We start from the raw sequence: 17,474 nt of genomic DNA, 5'->3' as shown, positions 1-17,474 counted from the left end.
CACCCAGATTTAGCAGGTACTGGCTTGTGAAGAATTGTTCCTTTCCAGTGTCAGACAGGCCACAAAGAGGCAGATACAGACGCCCCAGAGGCAGATCACAGCACCAAGGCTCGTACCGGCCTAAACAATGGGGTGCTTCTACCTCCAAAAGCGGAGAAGAAAAATCACAGCCATACAGAAAACAGTCTCAATGACTTTCCCCTGCCAGCACCAAGCACTTATCTTCTGGCAGCTGCTTTAGGGGGAAAACTAGCACTTTTTGCACAAAATTGGCACATGATCACCCAGGACAAATGGGTCTTGCATATCATATCCCAGGGCTACAGGTTCCATTTTCACACCCTGCCAGGGCCAAACGGTATGCCAGACCTGCCACGCAATCAATGGGCAGAGGCACAAAAACAAGTTTCATCCCTCGTGGACATGAGAGCCATTCAGCAAGTACCACAGTAAGAGCAGGGACTAGGATTTTACTCAAGGCTATTCTTGGTACCCAGAAAGGACAAAACCTGGAGACCAATACTGGACCTGTCTGTCCTGAACACATTCCTGGATATTCCAAAATTCAGAATGTTAACTCTGCAGCAGCTTCGGCCCATGCTGGGCAAGAAGGCTTGGCTTGTGACTTTGGACCTAAAAGAGGCATACCTGCATGTCCCAATCAGACAATCATGCAGAAGATGCCTCAAATTTATAGCTGGCTCAATGCATTACCAATTCTCTGCACTGCCCTTTGGCTTATCTACTGCGCCCAGGGTCTTCACAAAATGCTTGGCACCAGTAATTGCTTTTTGCAGACAAAGAGGAATTCAAATATATCCTTATTTGGACGACTGCCTTATTCAAGCAGAGAACAAGCGCACACTACTGCAACATCTGGCGTTTGTAAAAACATTACTAACAGGCTTAGAGTACACCGTAAACGAAAAGAAATCAAAAGTCGTACCCTCTGAAGAGGTAATATTCCTGGGTGCAACTGCCCAGATGGCTTATCTCAAGCCAGACAAACAGAGACAACTGACTACTTATTTCAAAATGTTGGCAACAAAGACCCAGTTATCTGCAAGAAAAAATCTGCAGGCTTTGGGCTTCATGGCATCATGCATTCTGCTAATTCCATATGCAAGACTGCATGAGAGGAAACTTCAATGGTATCTAAAAAGTGTTTGGACTCAACATTGCCACAGCCTGGAAACAATAATTACCCTCATTCCCTGCCTGTAACAGGAGTTTTGATGGTGGGCAAAAGCCTGTCAACATAACACGGTACAGCCATTCACCTTACCCACAGCCAGGCAGACATTGACAACAGATGCATCAGATTATGCTTGGGGGGCCCATATGGCAGGAAGATGTATTCAGGCACATGGTCCGTAAGTCAAATGCATCTACATATCAATCAAAAAGAGATGCTAGCAGTTCAAAATGCCCTGACAGCCTTCAAGGAGCTACTTCATCCAGGACAACTAGTGATAAAGACGGACGATACCACAGTCATGTGGTACATAAACAAGCAAGGGGGCACACATTCCTACCCCCTCTGCAGACTAGCCATGAACTTGTGGGACACAGCATTGACTTACCAAGTGCATCTGCAAGCACAATTCCTGCCAGGATGGATAAATACTCTGGCAGATGAACTAAGCAGAAACCTAATGGATCCCCACGAGTGGAAATTGGATCCACAAGTCTTTAGCATGATAACAAGGAACTGGGGATGCCCAGGCATAGACCTATTTGCCTCCCCATTTGCCTCCCCTCACAATTGCCAACTACAAAGATTCTGCACAAGGACTTATCACAAGCAAGCATGGAAAGTGGATGCTGTATCTTTCAGCTGGAAAAACCTAACAGTATATGCCTTTCCTCCTCTGCCTCTCCTCCTCAAGGTACTCCTCAAGGTCAGACAAGAGAAGCCAAAAATGATACTGATTGCCCCAGACTGGCCCCACCAGCACTGGTACACAATCCTAAAGAGTTTGTCTCAATGCCCAGCTTGGACATTACCTCAAATACCTCACTTATTGACCCAACAAGACAGTCAGATACTGCACAGCCAACTCAGGACCTAAAACCTGGCAGCATGGCAGATAATGTAGCCATTCGAGATACACCTCTTTCTAAAGCAGTCATGGATGTTCTTTTAGAGGCCAGGAGGCTTAGCACCAGAAAATCTTATGCAGAAAAATGGAAGAGTTTCTGTGCTTGGAACCAAGCACAAGGTATTAGCACGATTGTTCCAAATATTCCTCAGATTTTGCAATACTTAACTGAGATGCTGGATAAAGGCCTTTCCTTTTCATCAGTTAAAATTCACGCCTCTGCCATTTCAGCTCATTGCAATACAGAACCACCTATTTTTTCTCATCCATTACTAAGGCAGTACCTCAGAGGGGCCAAAAACATAAGACCCCCAAGGAGAGCACCAGCACCTGCATGGGACCTCAAATATGTCTTTGAAAAACTTACACTGCCTCCGTTTGAGCCAGCCTCTGCAGCTGATATAAAATTCTTATCCTGGAAAACAGCTCTGCTCCTAGCAATAACCTCCGCTAGACGAGTCTCAGAGTTACAGGCACTCATGGCTGTGGAACCTTTTATCATTTTCCATCCTGACAGGGTTTCTCTGAGGACAAAACCCTACATTTATGCCTAAGGTAGTGACCAGTGTGGCCCTTAACCAAACAATTCACTTGCCTACCTTTTACCCAAACCCACAAAATAAGGGTGAGAGACTTCTGCATTCTTTGGACGTTCACAGACAGCTACGCTTCTACTTGGACAGAACCAAAGCTTTCAGAAAGACTGAACTACTTCTAGTAGCATATGCTGCAGGATCACAAGGAAAGCCTATTTCAAAGCAGACCATTTCAAAGTGGATAGGCCACTGCATTCATTTCTGCTATTCACAGCATGGCAAATCAGTGCCTACAGGTATTAAGCCACATTCCACCAGAGCAGCAGCCACTTCAGCAGCCTTCCTCAGAGGAGTACCAACCAAAGGCATCTTAGAGGCTGCAACCTGGAGTTCAGTGCATACTTTTACAAAGCACTATCACTTACCCCTCTACACTAAATCCAGGGCAGGCTTTGCCACTGCAGTTCTGCAGGGCCTGATAGCCTCTCCTAATCCTGTTTAGCACCAGCCTCACAACCATAGCTTTGGGATTCAACCCAGTTGTAATGACTGCAACAGTGAAACACGATGAACATAGTACAGTTGTGTACCTACCATAAATGTAGATGTTCGAGTGTATTCACTGTTGCAGTCCAGGTTACCATCCCACCATCCCCCTTTTCCTTGCTGGGACTTATCTGTACTTCTCAATTCTATACAACCTATGTGGTGTATTTGCTTGTAGAGGAAGGAAAAGTTTTTTGTTGATTATGCATGCTTATTGGCATTAGTGAGCCTACCATTTTAGGGGCACCTGACAGCTGGGGCAAGAAAAACTGAAGAAAATGGCGTCTGCTGCATCTTTTATATACCCCTGGCACACTGACGCCAGGGAGGAGGCGACGGCAACCGACGCCGGACCTAGACTTTGGAACTCAGGCCGACTGCGGGTAGTCTGCCAGCAGGATAACCCAATTGTAATGACTGCAACAGTAAATACACTCGAACATCTACATTTATGGTAGGTACACAACTGTACTTTTTAGCTGTATTTGCTACTGTTTTGTTGCACATTATATTGTGTTTTTCCTTTTTATTGGATGTGGGTTGTGTGACTGAGCAAGTATTGTGGTCTAGTTCACATACACTTGAGTTAACAGATGTCTCAGGGTATATGCAAGTAGTTTAATTAAGCAGTTTAATATTTCTTTGGTTTCTTGATGTCTTTGGTCATAAGGTTTATCTCTCAGTATGAACCAGTGATTTGGCAATTTTTAGTTTCATAGAAACTATGTGCAGAACTGAATTGTATTCCACATATTTTTTTTATAGTATTACATGACTGTTTCTGATGTACATATAATATTTCTTTAAAACTTTGATCTTGGTTGATCTGATCCATACACTGTTAATGTTTGGACTAGTTGCTGCAGGCAATTTCTCAGCATTTTTAGCCTGCAAGCTCAAGCCCCTCACATTGTTCCCTTCGTAATCTGACTCTCTTCAGATTTTGCTGCCACTTTTTCTGCTTTGGGTCTATGTTCTACAGCTCAAGTGACACTTATTTAAGTCTTATTTTGAGTTTTTCTTAAAAAAAATAAGTTAACTGTTTTATAATTTTTATTAGGTGAAGAAGAAAGAAAAAAGGGAGGGAAAAGTGAAGACTGGAGAGGAGACTAGGGTCCACCTTCTGAACCTTTTCTTTCTTGAATAGTAAGTTCCAGTATGGGAATCTTCACAAGTTTGTAGAGGCCTTTCTAGACCAAACAGCAGCCATGCTACCATTTGGAAGTGTCTGTCCCAAACAACACTGTTCTCTCTTACTCTGCTCAAGGGAGAAGAATAATTAGCTTTTCCTAGGAAAAGGAGTTATCAAAATGTTTTCAGTCTAGGTCTTCTGTGTTGTCTGCAAGATCTTTCAGATTGATGCAGAGTTTTTGCGCCAGTGGCTAGGATAAAGTGACAATGTTGCCCAAGGTGCCTTTGGAGATTGGTGTCATCTCTGCCTCCACTGATTTCCAGGACAGTTGAAGAGGATCCTGAAGAATTTCAGAGCTGCTTATGTATCCTGTGCTGTTGCCATCAGCTGTCAGTGAATTTTTCATTGGTGTCGACAGCCTTGGCACTAGTGACCACTGCACCTACTCCATTGGTGTTGAAGAGTCACTAGACCTGAAGTGGTTGGTGTGGATACTGAGACTGGCTCTGAATCTCTTTGGGCCATTTACAGTGTTGAAATTGTGTTAATTCCTTTTTACAGTAGGCCTGTTTGGCAGTGGATTGGGGGCCTGTTATTAACAGGCATCAATATAATTGCTCTTTGTTGACTTCTAGTGTCTGGCCAGGGAAACCTTCTAGGTTTATATCATTGGAACAGGCACCTTCAATTTCAGCTTTGCCCATACACATTACACACACCCAGTCTGAAGCCTTGAACCTGGTAATCATTTTCTGTCAGGACTGGGTATTGAAGATTCCCCTGAAACCTTGAAGGTCTATGGAGGAGCCCTCTTCATAGCAGTTGGAAGAGTCAGTGGTGAGCATTCTGAGGAAGATGACATGTAAGAGAAGGTGGATAGACTTGAAACCAGAGTCTCCCACTCCATACACAGATATTAATGAAGGGGAGAGGTTTCCCTGGTCCTCTTCTGAAGAATTGAAGTTTGGGGAAATCTAAAAAATAATGGAGTTGGAGGGGATTTTGGCCTACTGACCCTATCTCCCAGGAGGATGGGATCTTTCAAGAGACTTTCCAGCCTCTGTGGTCCTTCCGCTTGAGACGTCCCTGTAAGTGAATGGTGGACCTTGATGGTGTTCATCATGCTTCATTGTTGTAGTAAAAACCCTGGTAGGGGGGTTTGCCCCAGAAGCTCTTGGCCAGCCCAAGTACCTGAGATTTAATCCCATCTCCTAGCTTTCCAGCCTCTGTGGTCCTTTCGCTTGAGTGGTCCCTGTAAGTGAATGGTGGACCTTGATGGTGTTCATATGCTTCATTGTTGCAGTAAAAACCCTGGCGGGGGGGGGGGGGTCTGCCCCAGAAGCCCTTAGGCCAGCCCAAATACCTGAGATTTAATCCCATCTTCTAGGGCCTGGCAGATGCCCTCCAGACCAAGACATTCATGGATGAAAGGTTGTCAGATGGAACCATTTTATCAGTCCTTTCTTGCTGTCGGAGCCCAAGACATCTTTCATGCAGTACTTCAGACAGTCTAAAGTCAAGAATAGTGGCTCTCAAGGTAAATACCTTGAAGAAGAACTTACTTTTTCTAAGTCCCTTTCAGATTTTACTATTAGATGTCTTTTGAAATTTAAGACTGTTTGTGTAGAATGTGGAAAGCAAATCCCTCTCCAGATCTTCAACTCTTTGCTTGTTCTGCTTGGGCCCTGTGGATGTTATGCCATCAACGTAGGACTGAGTACCTTCAAAGGTTTTTAGAAAAGGAAAGAGATTGCCGTGGCCCCAGCACACCATGGCATCCACAGATTATGCTAGTGATTTCTCCTTAAAGGAAGTAAGGTAGTTAGGGAGCTGGAGAGCAGTGCTTCATAATATGATAGTCTTCCTCAGCTTGAGATTGTTGTAGAAGAGGTTCCTTCACAGCTCCCTCCTACTGTGTCCATGTGTGGCCAAGGCCTCTGGCGAGACCGTTTCAGAGACTGACATACCGTTGTTCCCTTCGTCTGGTTGAATCAACACTAGGTCCATCAGATGGGTCCACAGCCAGTAGGTTGGTGCCAGCCTCTGACTTCTATTTGAGAATGTTAGAGGGGTTGGGCAGAATCTCCCATAGCCGTGAGAAAGAGATCAACAGACCAAGTGTAGGTTGTGGCCACCTGTCAGCAGCCTATGCTGGTCCTCACTGATGATGAGCCTAAAACCAGTTCCTAGGTCAAACATGAGAGTGATGCTGTAGATTTGCCCCAGCCTGGGCCTCCTACATTCACCCAAGCCTACCCCACAGGACCTTTTCAGATTAGCTGAGGATCTCATGGATTTCATGAAGTGTATTCATGTGGGCCCTGACAGGACCTCTAACTAAAGAAACTCTCCTACAAAAAGAAAGGGAGGTCTTTCACCTCAGGAGTCCTCTAATTCCTGTCACTGAGATGAGGATGAGCTGGCATGTGTGAATCAAGTTTTTTCAGGATCATATGCCAACTCTGAGTCAGATGACTCCCTTGCCTAAGCTTCACCACTGGAGCATTTTTCCTTTGGAGAGCCCCATCACAAAATGAGAGAGGTTTTCAAATGGGAAATTCAAGACTATCCTCAATCCAGGAAAAGGGTCAGAATTTTTTCACCTTCATGAGCAATTCCTCTAGTTTTAGAGGTAGTTGATGAAGTCATACAAGGCACACCCTACAGCGTGGTATTTTTTTACAGAATCCTGGATACTCTCAAAACTATTTTTAGAAACTCAGTGGTAGATCCAAAGGTGATGGTCTCATCCTTCAAAAATTTATACTTCTGTGCCCTGTCCACGATTGCTTTGCTGCCAATTTCATATGGTTAAATTCCAGGAATCCCTTTTGTAACAAATGAAACTGAAAATGGAGGGGATGCATGACAAAGCTGTCCAGTAGGAGGAGGTAGAACTTAGCAGCACAAGCTTCCAGGTTGCTAAACACTCTTTACACTGTGGCAATTGTCCTCTAGAAGCATCACCATGCAGCTGTCCTGTGGTCAGTTATGAGGGGATATGCGTGGCTTAGGGAACAGTCTTGCACTGATCGTGTCAAAGCTGAGATTGTTGGTTTCCTCATAGATAAGTATTTTCTCTTTGGACCCAAGGATCAAAATGTTTTTGAAAGATTGAAAGCTAAAACTGTGCAAAATATGAAATAGTTTCTGCAGGATCCACCTCCTAAATCCAGTAGAAACTACCCTACCAAATCCTGGTCCTTTCCTGCCCCTCCCCCCAGTCAAAAGCAGAAGGGTTAGACATCAAAGAACATTGCATGCAGAACCCAGAACCTACTGGGACCCAAACCCAGAAACCTAGCGGGGAAAAAAATTACTTGCATGAGCACCTCCCCCAACCCTTTTTCTTCCAAATCTCACCCCCCTGCAAATGGGGGGGGTAGACTTTTCCTTATTTCTCAGTCAGTGGTGAATGATGACCCAGTGGTTTGTAGAAGTCATAGGAGTCTGATACAAAATACAATTTGCTTCTCTTCCAAGGTTCTCGGGCATCCCTCCAGTCTCAAAAGAGCAAATTGTGGCTGCTCAGGCTCAAGTTAAAGATCTTTTTGCACCAGGCCTGGAACAATAGAACAAGTTCCCCCAAATGAGCTAAGAACAAGGTTTTACTCCAGACTGTTTCTGGTCTCTTGAAAGAAAGAAGGAAAGAAAACTGAATACCCATCTTAGACCTCTGAAAACTAAATAAATACCCGGTGGTCCCCAAGCTTGAAATGCTGACATTGCAGAAACATCTTCCCATGATCCTTCCAGGAGCAGTGATAGCCACCTTAGACTTGAAAGGTGCTTACCCTTCACATTCCCATAAGGAGTCCATCTGCCTCCAGGACTCCTTAATGGTATAAGAAAGTCATAGAAAAGTTACTTCAGAAAGGCAAATCAGTGCAAAGCCAGAGTCCATCTCGTAGCTCAAGTTTGGCCCCCACATATGTGACCTCACTTGATAAGGAGGTCCCCCCATCGCTCTTGACAGTCATTCAGGACTCTTAACCTGTGTGGCAAGGTTCACACAGACATCCAGTCTGTAAAACTGACCTAATGTTTTCTCCATTTCTAGTAATGGTTAGAGTCCCATCATGCCTGCCAAGGATGGTCTGACTCATACCAGCATATCAAAAGCCTTCAGCCTGAAAGTTGTATATAGGTAAGTGGTACAGGTTTCCTTCTGGGCGAGACTGCTTTACTATCCAAATCCTGACAGTTCTGTTCCTCTGAGGCCTTCGATAAGTGTTACAGTTCCTCAACAGCTAAAGTTCACCTTGTAGCTTTCTCAGCCCTACCATCAGAATTTCAGTCCTACACCTCTGGCCTCTCAAAAGTGTGCAAATCTTTCCTTAGAGGAGGCTTCTTGTCAAGTATCCCCTTGTATAAAGACCCAACACCACTGTGGGATTTGGTTTAGTACTGGAAAAATGTCTCTCTGGATCCTGCAACAAGGGCATATGATAAATTTCTGTCCTGGAAACTGTTTTAGTTGCCATCCCTTCACACTAAGAGCATCTTTGAACTACACAAGCTCTCTTAAGTCCCCATGTATTGTTTTCCACAAAGACAGAGTAGTACTTGCAGTTAACCCAGCCTTTATGTCGAAGATAGCATCAGATTTTAATCTTATATAAGGCCCTTAAATCCTTCATTGTTCTTCCCTCAATACCCTAACAAAGCAGTGTACAAATTACATTGTTTGGATGTATACAGACTACTTTGATTTTACTCAGATTGTGCTAACACATCAGATAAGATCACTTTGTTCCCTTTGTACCAGATGATCAGGGAAAGACAGTGGTGAAGGTCTCACGGCCTAAGTGACAGACTTTATCATATAGTATTGTACATCTAACCAAAGATCCTTATAGTTTAAACCTGCAGACCATTTTACACAAACAGTTGCTCCCTTATCAGCTTTCTTTAAGAATTAATTTGTGGATGATATTACTGAAGCAGCCACAAGGACCTTCAGTGCATCCGTTTGCCAAGCATTACAAGTTGGACATATCAAGATCAAACACTCTTTGAATCCACCCTTCTGCATGGTATCCCCTTGTGATGCCACCCAAACTAAACTTCTGGGGTCTTGCACAAACACTTAGTGCACCATTAGGAGCAACCAGAATATCAAAGTTTTGTACTTGGCTTATTGATATAGCTTTGTCTGTACACTGTAATATACCCACCCACCCTTCCCCTAACAAAATTGCCATTTTCTCATTGACCAAGAGGATAGTCCAGAGATTGGCAGGATGTCCTTCAAGGATGCATCTGCAGTCCTTACAAATGGGTTGTCCTGTCGTCAGGCAGCCCTTCGGTCGGCCGGATTCCAAAGTCTGGGTCTGGCCTCGGCTGATGTCGCACTTAACCCGACGTCACAGCTGCAGTTATTCGGGTATAAAGGTATCAGCCGACACCATCTTCCTCAGTCTTTCTTGCCGTGTGGCGCCCGAAGCAGAAGCTGTTCACAAGTGCCGGTCGGTCAGAACCAGAGATTACTACTACCGAAGACTTCTAAAAAGCTAAGTACCCCGTTGGGGACTCTTTCTTGCCTCAGCCGATGTCAGAAAAGGTGAATAACTGTTTAACTTGTGGGAAACAAATACCTAATAAAGATTTCCACTCTTACTGCTTACCTTGTTTAGGCCCAGACCACGAAGTAGCAGCTTGTCTAGCCTGTGCTTCTTTCAACCGACGAACGCTTAGACGTCGGTCGGAATTTGCAGAGGAGTTTTCGCTCGCTTTTGCTTACATTATGCCGCCGGATCCTCCGACGCAAATATCTAAAAGCGCAGGAAAAGGACCGACACTCATGCACGCGGTTCGAAATCGCGGTTAAGCCAACCATGAGTGTCTCTGTTTCGGCTGAAACCGAGTCCACGGTTCTTCCTTCGGCCGAAAGCTTACCTACTACCGAGGCCTCATCCAGCATGGCTGAATCTGCTACTGAAATCTCAGCAGGTTCACAGGATTTATCTGATACTATCCCTTTGGATATTTCTACCCCTGCACGTGGAGCTGCTAGGCCACCTGCATCCATGTCAATTAAGGCCTTTGCCAGGGCTAAAGCAGCAAAAACTACCAAAACTGTACCTGCTAAGACCCCCTCTCACAGGCCTAGCTCTAGTTCTCAAATGCTTACTCTAGCAGAGGATCTCATTTCTTTGATCCGGGGATCCCAACTACACCCAGACAGGGCATCTCACCCACCTCCAGAGAAGAGGCCTCGAGTAGAGCCCCCTGAGCCAGTTTCTTCAGTTGGCTCCTCTGATGAATCAGATAATTCAAACCCTCCAGAGGCCCCTTTTTCTCCTTATGAAGACTCTGATGCAGAAGAGTCCATTCCTTCTGCCTCTCTGCCTGAGGAATTTTCTTTTGGGGAAACCTTGCATGCTATGAGGGAACAATTTCAATGGCAGGGCCAGGATTTTTCAGACTCTAGGAAAAGGCTTAGAACCTTTCTGCATTTGCCACAGCATAGGCCTTTAGCCATTCCTCCAGTACTTACTGTTGTGGATGATGCATTTAATGATGTTTGTACTGCTCCTGATTCTCTACCTCCGGCCCCTGCTAAGCCCGATAGGTATTACAGGGTTCCAGACACACATTATCATTTGTATAAGGCTCCTTTTGCAGATCCTGAAACTATCCCCCAGGGACCCAAGGCTGTAGCAGCTACCTCTGCCAAAAACCCCCTCCCCTCTGAAAGGGAATCTAGGGCCTTAGAGAGATGGGGTAAAAAAGTTTACACTTCTGCTACTCTTTCAGCTAGGGCCTTGAACTGTCAATTCCACATGATTCAGTATCAGGAATTTATGTTAGACCAGATAACTAAAAAACTGTCCTCGGATGAACCATTAGATAAAAAATCTGTTCAGGAAATGGTAAATAACATTCAGCAGGTCAGTAATCATTCCTTAAAATGCGGCTATGATGCACTGGAGGCTTCCTTTAGATCAGCCATGACTGGTACAGTGATCAGAAGACATGCATGGTTAAAAGAGCAGTCCTTACCAGACCATGTTAAATCAAAGCTTCTAGATGCTCCCATGGATAAGCTCAATTTGTTTGGCTCCCCTGCACAGCAGGTGCTGAAGAAGGTAGAAGACAAAGCAAAATCTGTCCAGACAGTCAAGGATTTCTTGCAGGTCCAGCCTCCAAGGTTTAGCAGGAACTGGCCTTCCAAGAATTGGTCCTTTCCAGACACCTCCAGAGCTCAGAGAGGCAGGAATAGACGCTCAAGAGGCAGGGGTCAATCCAGAGGTGCCTACAGGGGACATCAGTGGCAGGCTAACAACCAGCGAGGTACAGCCACAGATCCAGCCACCACCACTTCCACAGGACAATCACAGTGACTTGGCTCTGGCACCGTCTACCAGGTAACAACTAGAAGCACCCTTAGGCGGGAAGCTAGCCTTATTTTCAGTAAACTGGCATTACATCACAGGAGACAAATGGATTTTACAGACAATAGACCAATGTTACAGGTTTCACTTCCATACTCTACCAAGGAAGAGAGGAATGCCAAACCTACCTCCAAATCAGAAGACAGAAGCTCTAAAACAAATAACTCACTTACTAAGGATGAGAGCTGTAGAAAGGGTACCATCTATGGAACAAGGACAAGGATTTTACTCCAGACTTTTCCTGGTACCAAGAAAAGAAAACCAATGGAGGCCTATTCTCGACCTGTCCACTTTAAACACATACCTCATTGTTCCAAAATTCAAAATGCTGACCCTACAGCAACTTCTTCCCATGCTGGGCAAGGAGTCTTGGCTGGTAACTCTAGATCTCAAGGAGGCATACCTGCACATCCCCATACGACCAAATTGCAGAAGATACCTCAGATTTCTTGCAGGATCAGAGCATTATCAATTCTCAGCATTGCCCTTTGGCTTATCTACTGCACCCAGAGTATTCACGAAATGCCTGGCATCAGTAATTGCTCATTGCAGGCTTCAGGGGATTCAAATCTACCCTTACCTGGACGATTGCCTGTTACAAGCGGACAACAAAAACAAATTAACAAAAGACTTGAAAAAGTTCATTCATCTACTGCAAGCCCTGGGATACACAGTCAATATAAAAAAGTCAAGACTGATACCATCCCAAAGGATAACCTTCTTGGGTGCAGAGCTGGACACATCAAAACAAATGGCATCCCTAACAGTAGAAAAACAGGAGCAACTTCCTCTCTACTTCATGGCATTAACAAAGCAGAACCAGCTAACAGCAAGAAAAGTCCTGCAAGCCCTGGGTTACATGGCATCCTGCATAATATTGATTCCACATGCCAGACTACATATGAGAAAGTTACAGTGGTACCTAAGGAATTTATGGTCTCAGCACAAGCACAGCCTAGAAACCCAAATTCCAATAATTCCATGCCTGAAGCAAGAATTCCAATGGTGGGCTCAGGCCTGTCAATCAAACAAAGGACTGCCTTTCAACAGCACTCAACCAAGCCAGCCCATTACAACGGACGCCTCAGACCTCGGTTGGGGGGCGCACATGCTGGACAAGTGCATACAAGGCTTATGGACTCAAGACCAGCTGCACCTACACATAAATCAAAAGGAAATGCTGGCAGTAAAACTGGCAATACAGACATTCAGACCATTTCTTCAACAGGGTCAACTGTTGATAAGGACGGACAACACCACAGTTATGTGGTACATCAACAAACAGGGAGGCACACATTCATACCCTCTATGCCGGATGGCAATGGACCTCTGGAATGTGGCCCTGAGCTACAACATTCATTTACAAGCAATTTTTGTGCCAGGAAAAGAAAATATACTAGCAGACATCCTAAGCAGAACTACCACGGATGCCCACGAATGGATGCTGCATCCGGACATCTTCAAAACCATTGCAGGGAAATGGGGACTACCAGAAATAGACTTATTTGCATCCCCACACAATCACCAACTGAAAAAATTCTGCACGAGGACGTACCACCTACTTGCCTGGAAAGTGGACTCCCTATCTTTCAGTTGGAAAAACCTGACAGCATATGCATTCCCACCTCTTCCTTTGATGCACAAGGTGCTATTGAAGATCAAAGAAGACCGTCCAAGGATCATCCTGATAGCTCCAGACTGGCCAAGGCAACATTGGTACCCATTACTGAGGAGTATGTCTCAGGAACAAATATGGCCTCTGCCCCTAGTTCCCTTACTGTTAACACAGAACAACTTCAAAACCCTGCATCCAAACCTGAAAACACTGCAGCTGGCTGCCTGGAACATTGCATAAGACCAAATAACCCAAATTTATCTCAAAGGGTTAAAGACATTATCTTGGAGGCTCGCAGACCCTCAACAAGAAAAAATTATTCAGCAAAATGGAAAAGATATTTCATTTGGAGTACTGCAAAAGGAGAAGATGTGTCACTGGTAAGCATTGCTAACATCCTGGAATACTTGGCAGAGCTCTTCCACAATGGCCTGTCCTATTCTTCCATTAAGATTCATGCATCGGCTATTTCAGCAGAATACAACCTGGATCCTCCAGTCTTCTCACATCCTCTGATCAGGCAGTTCCTGAGAGGAATTAAAAATGTGAAACCACCTAGGAAGCCACCATTGCCAGCATGGGACTTGAACTTTGTGCTAGAAAAGTTGACACTCCCTCCTTTCGAGCCAGCAGCAACAGCAGATTTACAGTACTTATCATGGAAAACTGCTGTCCTGCTTGCAATCACTTCAGCATGAAGGGTTTCAGAACTACAGGCATTAATGGCAGTGCAGCCCTTCCTGATCTTCCATCAAGATAGAGTGTCCATGAGAACTAATCCTACTTTTATGCCAAAGGTGGTCTCCAGGGTATCTTTAAACCAAGCTATCCACCTGCCTGCCTACATTCTTCCCCAACCCACAGAACAGGGGAGAAAGACTGTTGCATACCTTAGATGTACATAGACAATTACGTTACTACCTGGACAGGACCAAGAGCAATAGAAAAACTGACCAGCTACTGGTAGCATATGCACCAGGAATGGAAGGAAAAGCAATTTCAAAACAGACAATCTCTAAGTGGATAGGAAATTGCATTAGATTTTGTTACTCTTATCATGGGAAGAAAACTCCAGAAAACATCAGACCTCACTCTACAAGGGCTACAGCCACTACCACAGCTTTTTTACAAGGAGTGGCTACCAAAGACATTTTAGAGGCTGCTACTTGGAGCTCCGTGCATACATTTGCCAAGCATTATAATTTACCCTTATACTCCAGATCCCGAGCAGGTTTTGCCACTGCTGTTTTGTAAGGGATCTTAACTACACCATAATCTTATTACTCCTCCTCCCCCAGTTTGGCTATGGTATTCTACCCATTTGTAAGGACTGCAGATGCATCCTTGAAGGACATAGTACAGTTTTGTACCTACCATAAATGTAGATGTCCGATAGGCATGCATCAGGATTACCCTCCCTCCTTCCCCTCTGAGGTACTCCTAGGGTATTTACCCATCTTCTAGCTAGCTGGGGGAATCTATTATGGTGTATTTGTTTGTATATATGTATATACATGTTTATTTTTTATTTGCTCTCTTATTTGGAAACTTTTGCAATTATCCAAATTTAGCCTTCCTAGAGGGCACCTGGCATCTGGGGCAAGAAACACTGAGGAAGATGGCGTCGGCTGATACCTTTATACCCGAATAACTGCAGCTGTGACGTCGGGTGAAGTGCGACATCAGCCGAGGCCAGACCCAGACTTTGGAATCCGGCCGACCGAAGGGCTGCCTGACGACAGGACAACCCATTTGTAAGGACTGCAGATGCATGCCTATAGGACATCTACATTTATGGTAGGTACAAAACTGTACTTTATACATACTAAGGTGTTTACCTGTAGATAGGTGTATGCAGTTATAGCTTCCATAATGATTTAGAGATTAGCCATACGGCTAGTAGGTCCTTTAAGTTGTTTCTGTCAGACAGACTGTCTGGAGATCAATCATTAGTGCATGATGGGAAAAAGGGGAGAAGCTTGAGCTTGCAGGAGTTTCCGAAAAATGGCAAGAAGTCGCCTGTGGCAACCAGTCCAGACGTTAGTGTATGGATAAGGTTCAACAAGATCCGTCATTGTAGTAAGTACATAATGTATGTCTTGCTTAATAAACATCTAATACTAATTCAGCTTATAAGTATTGTATGGTGTTCCTTATTTTATCTGTTTTGTAGTTTGATAGAAATTTCTGTAATCCGTACCGCATTTAGTGGTTGGACTGTAATGCTGAGTTATGACTTTTTTTAAGCAGATTGCTGAGCATTCACAATCCCGGTCAACTGGAGTGAGTGGTGGTGTCTATTACCAAGTTGGGGATCTTGTCTGGTCCAAAGTAGGAACGTATCCATGGTGGCCTTGTATGGTGTCATGTGATCCACAGCTTCGAGTATACACCAAGCTCAACACAAGAGGTAAAGTTTTGTACATTTTCCCCCCTTGTTGGTTGGACCCATGATGTTCATTGTTTGTTTTAGTGTTGCAGTCACTTCACATTAGGGACTTTTGCGTCAAAAGTCATGATTTCTGAATTAACTTCAATAACCTCCCTCCTCTAATAGACAGGTGCCCTCTCTTTTCTGGATATCCAGGAAAACAGATGCATTCTTAATTCCCTGCCTTATCTCCCATTCCATTAATATTACAAATGATTTGCCAAAGTTGTTACTGGTGACTTCTTTTGACCCTGACAACACTGATTCTTCCTTGTCGTGCAACTAGTCAAGGGCAGTTAACAGAAACTTCCTCACAGACTGGACTTAGTCACACAAGACAACGTATCATTTCTTCACAGCATTCAAAATCTCATTTCAGCTGTGTGGATAATGTTTTGATTCCTTTAGTTGCCTTTTTTTTCCCTGAAGAAGTGCAGCAGGTGTTAAGGAGGCAAGAAAACTTGCTACATGAAAATTTTACATGGCCAAGTGGAATTGCTTTTCTGGCTCTTGCCAAAATAGAGAACAGACTCATCCCAAGCAGGGATATCAGTGATATTTCCAGTACCAGTGTGAACTTCTGAATTCAGCCCTCACGTACACTTGTATTAAGGTGCACATTTTGGCCATTTTGGCTTATCTGCCACTGGATCACCTTCTGTCGTTATTTCAAGTTAAATAATTTTGAAAGGGAGAAAGGGATTTTACGTATCTGGCCACTTAGAAGAGTGGCATCTTCTTGGGACCTGAATTTTACACACACACACACACACACACACACACACACACACACACACACACACACACACACACACACACACATACATATATATGCATGTATATATAATATATATATATATATATATATATATATATATATATATATATATATATATATATATATATATATATTAAAAACCAAATTCTCCAAGGGTAAAGTATCTGCTGTACCAACAAAAAACAACTATAAAACAAAGGTGCAGGTACTCCACAGCTATCGAAGGCAACCAGTCTATAAGAAGGTGAAAAAAATGGCAATGTGTTGAACAATAAATCCTTTATTCCGAACAGTAAGCGCTTTCACGTCTACAAAGGACGCTTCATCAGACTTGAATAATACTTAGCAAACAAACACAGTAAAATAATCAAAAGCATGATCACATGGACCAATGACTGCAGGCTCACAATCAAAAGTGCAAAAGTGCAAAACACTCCAAAAATAAATGTATAACTTACTAAAAATGGAAATAGTGATAGAAAAAACATGCTAGCAAAAATATATTGTATTCATAAAGATATATATTATATTCATAAAAATATAAAAATATATAAAAAATATATATAACAATATATATATATATAAAAGATTATGCCTACAAAAATATTTATATAAAAGATTATACCTACAAAAATATTGAAACATTAATGATGTTTAAGTGCACGGTCCCTAAGTAAAGGTTTTATAGTAACTCTTTCATTAAGGCCGTGTCCAGCATCTGCTTGCAATCTGATGATCCACTTATTCTCCTCCTTCTCTGTGAAATTGCTAATGTTCCCTAGCCTCATAGATGTATATATCAATTCTAATACTAAAAATTCAAAATTATGTCTGGTACCTTCACACAATACATGTCTCACTAAAGCATTATTCTCATTTTCTTTATTGATGGCATACAAATGCTCCCTAATCCTCTCACGAAGTGTTCTGCTGGTCT

At 43.6% G+C, this 17,474-nt stretch overlaps 1 protein-coding gene across 1 annotated transcript in view; it reads left to right on the top strand.

Moving 5' to 3' along the window:
* NSD3 (nuclear receptor binding SET domain protein 3) overlaps positions 1–17,474 on the top strand; it is a 4,286,093-nt gene that overhangs the window by 670,325 nt on the left and 3,598,294 nt on the right. Inside the window, exon 4 of the mRNA XM_044084319.1 lies at positions 15,576–15,738. Coding sequence (XP_043940254.1) covers positions 15,576–15,738 — 163 coding nt within the window. The remainder of the gene's footprint in view (positions 1–15,575; positions 15,739–17,474) is intronic.

The sequence above is a fragment of the Protopterus annectens genome, chromosome 9.part0 (genome assembly GCF_019279795.1).
Source record: "Protopterus annectens isolate FY-2018-M chromosome 9.part0, PAN1.0, whole genome shotgun sequence".
NCBI classification, from domain to species: Eukaryota; Metazoa; Chordata; order Ceratodontiformes; family Protopteridae; genus Protopterus; species Protopterus annectens.
This window is presented reverse-complemented; position numbering and strand designations above follow the sequence as displayed.